Source organism: Phragmites australis, chromosome 7, assembly GCF_958298935.1.
Source record: "Phragmites australis chromosome 7, lpPhrAust1.1, whole genome shotgun sequence".
Taxonomy (NCBI): domain Eukaryota; kingdom Viridiplantae; phylum Streptophyta; class Magnoliopsida; order Poales; family Poaceae; genus Phragmites; species Phragmites australis.
In genome coordinates this window covers 1,021,411-1,029,492 of record NC_084927.1, presented here as the reverse complement: position 1 = coordinate 1,029,492, position 8,082 = coordinate 1,021,411, and the positions used below count along the sequence as shown (strand labels likewise).

General features: G+C 49.6%; 1 protein-coding gene across 1 annotated transcript; it reads right to left on the bottom strand.

Annotated features, from left to right (window-relative positions):
* Positions 1-1,559: 1,559 nt before the first annotated feature.
* LOC133923823 (heat shock protein 82-like) lies at positions 1,560-4,344 on the bottom strand. Its single transcript, XM_062369092.1, has 2 exons — positions 3,931-4,344; positions 1,560-3,816 (listed from the first exon to the last, which is right to left on the bottom strand). Exons 1-2 carry the CDS (start codon positions 4,078-4,080, stop codon positions 1,831-1,833), a joined length of 2,136 nt encoding a protein of 711 aa, XP_062225076.1. The 5' UTR covers positions 4,081-4,344; the 3' UTR covers positions 1,560-1,830.
* Between the last annotated feature and the right edge of the window lie 3,738 nt (positions 4,345-8,082).

Sequence of the window (8,082 nt, the reverse complement as noted above, 5' to 3'; positions counted from 1 at the left end):
ACTGGAGGAGTGGGCTGGGTAGTGAAGTCGTGTGAGCGGGGCAAGGATTTTAGGTTTTGGGTGACACCTGCGGTGAAAAAACAGACCCGCAGGTCGGGGCCTTGACCCGATGGCCCCACGGGGCCGTTTTTTCACCCGAACCTGCCTCCGTCGGGTCTCAAACCCGTGGGGAGCCGACCTGACCCAGCCCACTACCATCCTGAGCTGTGCCATGCCAGCACCCTCATGTTGGTGGTGACCCAGCCCAGCATAGGCACAGGTGGTTCGCATCGACTGCTCCTGCCAAAACCATGTCAACGAGTTACAAATAGAGGCTGGTGCGGCGAGCTATGACGCGTCGGGTGGAGTTCTGGAGAGTACGAAGGAGAAAGAGGGAGAACAACAATGTTAATCAATAGGAAATCAGGAATTTGAGAAAGTAGAAAGAGAAAATCAGGGCAGGCAAGAGAAACTCTTCATATCATTTCTTTTATGATGCCATGACATGACACGACTAGTGCTGGCCACCTGGGTTGTGCCTACTAGGCCGACTCGAGTTACGGCACTGTAGGCATGACCCAGGCACGGCATGGCCCGAGGGGTAGGCAGGTCGGGCCGACACAGCACGGCTAGCCAGGTCAGGGGGCTGATGCCTCAACACGGCATGCCGGCGCAGCCCGATCCAGCCACTGTCGCCCCACCGCTAAGCCCCAGCTGCCCCCGCCCCGCCGGCCGCGCCGCCCGCTGCCCTGCCCCCGCCCCGCTAGCCACGCCTCCCAACCACCTCGACCCCTGTCTCCACTGGCTACCCCCACTCGCGCCTCCACCCGCCCCCGCCCTGACCAGCCTTGTCCTTTCGACTGATCGCCTCACCGCCCTCGCCTCAACCTGGTCAGCTACCCCTCCCCGCCCACCCACAACTGTGCCCGGACCGTGCCGTAGACCGCACCTCCGGCACACGGACCGACATAGCACAACCCGTTTGCTTAACCGGACCTGTTGGGCTGTGCATTGCCAAGCCTGTACCAGGCCGACCCGACAGGCCCATTTAGACACTTCTGCTCACGACCACAGAGAGCAGACACACAGCCCTAGCAAATTACTAGAACACGGAGACACTTTTGACTCGTTTGGACACACCAAGTGAAGCATCTCCATCATCCATCGATTTGGGCAGGAGAGGTCAGGACTGTCTGCGATTCGGTTTGAGATTTCTTCACAGTTGGAAACATCATCATTCATAGAAATTATTCGTAAGCTGAAGCTTCAGTTTAATCAAATTTGTATGTTAAACTTTCAGTCACGTTGTCCAACTCCAATTGGACTGGACATTGCTAAATTCTAGCAACCGGTTTCTGGTTGTTGGGAGAGGAAGCAGATTAAGAACACATAACATAAAATGAATCAAGAGAAGAGACAACTATTGGAGTAGACAAGCTGTGTGCAGTTGTAGGGCTAGTATGTGCGTGCGATAGGTGTGTGCGGGATGGGTGCGTGTGTGTGGAGGGTGAGTGCGCGCGTTCATGTTCAGATACTACAGCTGTATTCAGTGGTGAAGAGTAAAAAAAAAACTATTGGAGTAGACAAGGAGAACTCTTCATATTTTTTTCTTATCGTGTCGTAATCGTAAGACTAACAGCATGACACGTCAGACCCAAGTCAACATGACACGAGACACATCGTGACGGAACACTGGGACCTGTAGCAAACTGCCACTAGAACAATGGGACCTGTAGCAAACTGCCACTAGAACAATGGGACCTGTAGCAATAGCAACACTGACTCATCCTGACGCAGCACACAAAGATTGAGATTGGGCACACCGACATCAGCATCGATCGATCGGCCATCTCAGTCCACCTCCTCCATCTTGCTCTCCTCGGCTGCGCCCTCCTCGAGCGCGGGCATGCCGGCGTCCTCGTCTGCGACGTCCTCGTCGATGTTGAGCCCGAGCTTGAGCATCCTGTGGATCCTCGCCGCGAACGTGTTGGGGTCGTCGAGGCTGAACCCGGAGGTGAGCAGCGCCGTCTCGAAGAGCAGCAGAACGAGGTCCTTGACGGACTTGTCGTTCCTGTCGGCCTCGGCGCGCTTCCGGAGCTCCTCCATGATGCCGTTGTCCGGGTTGATCTCCATGGTCTTCTTGCTGGACATGTACGCGCTCATGCTGCTGTCCCGCAGCGCCTGCGCCTTCATGATCCGCTCCATGTTGGCCGTCCACCCGTACTCGCCGGTCACGAGGCAGCACGGCGAGTCCACGATGCGGTCCGACACCACCACTTTCTCCACGCGGTCGCCGAGGATGTCCTTGATCACCTTGCAGAGGTCCTCGAACGCCTTCTTGCGCTCCTCTCGCCGCTTCTTCTCTTCCTCCGACTCCTCGTCAAGCGTCAGCCCCTCCTTGGTCGCCGACACCAGCTTCTTGCCGTCGTACTCCTTGAGCTGCCCCACCGCGTACTCGTCGATGGCGTCCACCATGAACAGCACCTCGTACCCTTTCTTCTTCAGCTTCTCCAGGAACGGTGAGTTCTCGACGGCCTTCTTGCTCTCGCCGGTGATGTAGTAGATCTGCTTCTGCCCCTCCTTCATGCGCGTGACGTAGTCCTTGAGGCTGGTCATCTCGTCGCCGCTCTTGGTGGAGTGGTAGCGGAGGAGGTCGGCGAGCTTGGCGCGGTTCTGGGAGTCCTCGTGGATGCCCAGCTTGATGTTCTTGGAGAAGGCGTCGTAGAACTTGGCGTAGTCCTCCTTGTTCTCGGCGATCTCGAAGAACATCTCGATGCACTTCTTCACCAGATTCTTGCGGATCACCTTGAGGATCTTGTTCTGCTGCAGCATCTCGCGGGAGATGTTGAGCGGGAGGTCGTCGGAGTCGACGACGCCCTTGACGAAGCCGAGCCACTCCGGGATGAGCTCCTCGCAGTTGTCCATGATGAAGACGCGGCGCACGTAGAGCTTGATGTTGTTGAGCTTCTTGCGGGTGTCGAAGAGGTCGAAGGGCGCGCGGCGGGGCACGAAGAGGATGGCCTTGAACTCCAGCTGCCCCTCCACGGAGAAGTGCTTCACGGCGAGGTGGTCCTCCCAGTCGTTGGTGAGCGATTTGTAGAAGGACGCGTACTCCTCGCGCGTGATCTCCTCCGGCTTGCGCAGCCAGATGGGCTTCTGCTTGTTGATTTGCACCCACTCGTGCGTCACCTCCTTCACCTTCTTCTTCCTCTTCTTGTCCTTGTCCTTCTCCTCGTCTTCGTCCACCTCCTCGACGTCACCCTCCTTCTTCTCCTTGCCAGCTTCGTCCTCGTCCTCGTCGTCGCTGATCTCCTTCTCGGTGGTCTTCTCTGTCCAGAGGTAGATGGGGTAGCTGATGAACTCGGAGTGTTTCTTCACCAGGTCTTTGAGGCGGCGCTCCTCGAGGTACTCGAGCTGGTCATCCTTGAGGAACAGCGTGATCTTGGTGCCCCGGCCGAGCCGCTCACCGGTGGTGTCGAGCGAGACGGTGAAGGACCCGCCCGCCTGCGACTCCCACACGTACTGCTCGTCGTCGTTGTGCTTGGTGGTGACGACGACCTTCTCGGCGACGAGGTAGGCGGAGTAGAAACCGACGCCGAACTGGCCGATCATGCTAACGTCGGCGCCGTCCTGGAGCGCCTCCATGAACTCCTTGGTGCCGGAGCGCGCGATGGTGCCGAGGTTGTTGACGAGGTCGGACTTGGTCATGCCGACACCGGAGTCGATGATGGAGAGCGTCTTGGAGGCCTTGTCCGGGACGAGGCGGATGAAGAGCTCCGGCTGCGCGTCCAGCTTGCTCTTGTCCGTCAGGCTCTCGAACCGGATCTTGTCAAGCGCCTGCATTGTCATCCATTATTGATTCCACGAAGCAAGCAGAGCATCTCTCGAAACAGAGCATCGGAAGAAGAAACATATAGATGAAACAGAGGAGGAGGAAATCAAGAATCATACATCTGATGCGTTGGAGATGAGCTCGCGGAGGAAGATCTCCTTGTTGGAGTAGAAGGTGTTGATGATGAGGGAGAGCAGCTGGTTGATCTCAGCCTGGAATGCGAAGGTCTCCGTCTCCGCACCGCTCATCTGCACGTCCGCCGACGCCATTGCTCTGCTCTTAGGAGATCAGGGAAGCTGTCGCTGCTGCGATGTACGCTGCTGCTGAGAGGCGATCGAAAACTGCAATTGATTGTGATGGATGCGATGGCACTGGACAGGTCGGACGAACAAGTGGGGATGGGGGGCTTTTATATGGTGGATCGATGCATGCAGAGAGGAGGAGAGTTCGCAGGTGTTCCAGTGCCTTCCTCTGTTTCGGGAGCGCGCGCGCGCGCTCGCGGTGGTTCCAGAGCCTTCTGTCCTCTCTCTCTCTTGTAGTTGGCGAGCAGGCGGTTGGAATGGGGAAGGAGCAGGTGGTGTCCGGAAGCTTCCAGAAGCCGAATGATTTTTATATGTATACGTTTTTAAAAAATTCAAATTATATGTCCGTTTAAAAATAATGAAATCTATGCTACCGTTGTTGTTCAACGGACGGGGATAAGAACTCGTCTGTTGAACGGACGACACCTTATGGATCGTGATTGGCAGCGCATTTAATAATAGGTTCAACAGGCGTGACCTTGTACTCACCCGCTGACGGGCGATAACCTCCCTCTCGTCCATTTAACGGGTGATATCTTCATTCGATTTAATTCAACTGTAGAACTATATGTATAATTAGTTTTTTTTAATAGATTTTGTATTCGGTAAATTGAAAAATATTGTACATTAATTTTCTCAACTTTTTTTGTTTAGTTGGTGTAAAAATGTGTGAAATTTTTTGTACGAAGTGACTTTATGAGAATACAAAATCTAATTTGTCGAACAATAGTAGTTATGAAGCACAAATATTATATAACCCGGCACGAAGTTTACATACGCTGATAAATATTACATAGGACATGGGGTTTTTCATCGCTGCGCAAATGGACCATAACTGTAAAGAGATGACAACAAACATTGACATATACGGTATGTCTAAAAAATAACCTAATAGCGTGCCGCTGCTAAACCTAACATGCCTTAGGGAATGAAAATATGTCAAGGTATAATAGATGCTCTCTACTGAGTGCACATATGATATTTACCATTTCTTAGGCATCGGGCCCCCGCCTTAGCGCAACGGGCTCTCTCTTGCTTTCTTTCCCTCTTTGCTTCACATGCTTGAGCCGTGGCACGCTCCTTCGCGGTGTTTCTGATGTGCTCCTCCTCATGTAGCTTCATCTGTAGTTTATTCTGATGTCGCTCGTACTCGCGGTGTTGGTAAGCTTCTCTTCTCCACCGTATCTCCATATCCACCCACCGTATCTGGTCCTTCAAGAAGTCTATGAGAGAGGGAGATCAAACGGACTCGGCCAGACCAGTAGATGAAGGGCCCAACCAGTTGGGTCCAATTGTCTGTCTCCACGGTCACGTGAGGGCTGTATTAGGCCCTATTTATTAGAAGCCAGAAATCTAAACCAATAACATTTTGTGCCTAGCTTTTAAGAAGCCAAAAACCCCTATCCCCTACGCAAAAGCAACATTATACTATGGATCTGTTTAGTAGAGTTTTAGCTCTAAGAATTCTTGAACTTGGGTATTTATATCTCTAAAAATTTGTGAAACTAGGCTTGTGGATACACCGAAGATATATGTGTGAGTCATTTTATTTCTATTTAATTCTAAAAATAGAGACTTAAATTATTTTATCTTAGACTAACGCAAGATCTGACATGAAGCTGAGAGTTGGAGCTTCGCCAAACTTGGTCTATAAAAGCAACATTACAATATAAAAACCTAAACAAACAACATTACACTGTAAGCCAAAAGCAAGTTTTGGGTAGCTTCTCGGGCTTCTACGAGTTGGACTCACCATTGTCATCCCTTATATATCGAACCCCTCCAACCCTATTCATGTGGTCTGCTCTTCTCTGTGCACCACCGCTGGACTCCATCCCTCATGAGACGTGATTAGATCTAGGCCACCAAGCTCCTCTCTGTCGCCTCAACCTTCATCGAGCCCCCCCCCTCCAAACACACACACGCCCCAGGCTCCTCTCCTCCACCAAGCCCCCACCCACCACATCTCCCACTGCAGGCTCCTCTTCGCCAGACTCCATCCCGCCCTATCAATGTGATCTTGGTTGTGTCCACCACTACCATAAAGTCAGTGAAAAGTAGACAGAGTGTCACAGACGATTTTTTAGGACCTGTCGCTGATAAAATAGCCTTAGACGGTTACTAAGACAGGCATGTCTATAATAAGACCGTCGTCTAGGTGTGCCTGAACTCACAAACAGTTTTTACAAATCCATCTGTTACTATTCTACAGACACAGACAGTGTTTAGATAAATCCGTTTGTGATATTATTATCAATAGTTTCTTGTAAGATTCGTCTATGTCTGTATGATGGACACAGATGGATTTTTTAAAAACCGTATGTACTTAAAAGCCTGAGTACTATTTTAAATTTGACCGCTCGTCTCTACTGGCTCTTTTAGCTTCCCGCATACAAAACCCACTTGTCTACCCTAGATCTTTGGCTTCCCAGACATACAACCCGTTCATTTCCCCTCAATATAGAGTGATGAGGAGTGTTTATCCTACTCTCTCTACTCGTTGCCATTTGAGAGCCCATTCTGCAACAGTTAGCTAGGGTTTTTTCCCATCAGAGGAGTAAGATTTGGGCACCGAATCCCCTTCACTGCAATGAAGTGAGTATCATAAGGTTTTCTTTGCTGTTTTGTTAGGGTTTCTTTAGGTTTGTTTCGATCCGTGTAACTGAGAGTAATGTGGTGTTTCCATCGTATATCTGCAATGTCTCAGTTCACTGCTATCAGGTGTTGGCAAGATGGGGTTGTTCCTATGCTTGCTTCCACGGTGTGGATGCTTGGCGTTGATTTTGGTCGTGTGAGCTTTGTGTTCTTCACTGTTGTGAAAGGGCCCCATCGTGGTCCTTGTTTTTGTTGTGAATCGCGTTCTACATTCTATTCTTGCAGAAGAAAATTTCTCTATTATTATTCGTCACAATGGAGATATTTTCATGAACTACAAAACTGGTTTGAACGTGCATTTCTTGATTAACCATGGCTGTCATTTTGGTACAAATGCAGTTTGGTTCTAGGACATGACTGAGTTAGTCAGGATGGAGAGTGATCCGGATGATAGCGTGATGCTCATTGAAGATGATGCTTGGGTTGACATTGTGTTGAAATGCAGGAGGCTGAGATGATATCAATCATTTCATCTTTCTGGAAGACGGCGTCGACCAATGATGTCAATCATCTCATCCTTTTAGAAGACGACATCTGATGTCAAGCATCTCATCCTTCTGGAAGACGTTGTTAATGATATCAAGCATCTCGTCCTTCTGGAAGCAAAATATGTATAACTAGGAATTATGTATAGCTAGCTAGATTTATATATTCTGAACAATATATGATGTGTATTTGTGTGATATTTTTAACCTTTGTGATATGTAAATGTCTATGATTGATGTTCTGAATAATGTGTCAATGTTTGATATGTAAATAATGACTGTGATGATGTGTTCTATTAAGTTTGTGAATCATGAAGTGTACATGCCATATCATGAGTGCAGCCATGAAACAAAATGGCTTCTCGGAGGAAAAGGGTCACATAGACGGTTTTCCAAAAAAATCAAACTGTGATATTATATATAGACGGGTTTTAACAGCAACCATTTATGACTTACTATTCACAGGTACATTTTTACAAAAACCATATGTGACACTTACTACTCTCAGATAGCTTTACAGAAAATCCGTCTGTGTATATCTCTGTTATAGACGGAGTTATGACCATCTGTAACGAGATCGATATCACATATAAATTTATATAAATAGAACTAATAACTATCTATGATAAAATTTAAAACCTATCTACAATAACCTATTATAAGGTAGCATACAATAGAGGTAGAGCAGACACAGGACTGCACCTGCATCATTGCTCACGGTCCTAACCCAAAGACCACCCGCATCTTTGGGGACTGCATCTTGGAGCCCATCACTGTGCGTGTGCCTGATGATTGGAGCATGGAAGCCATGGAAGTGAACGAAGGAGCT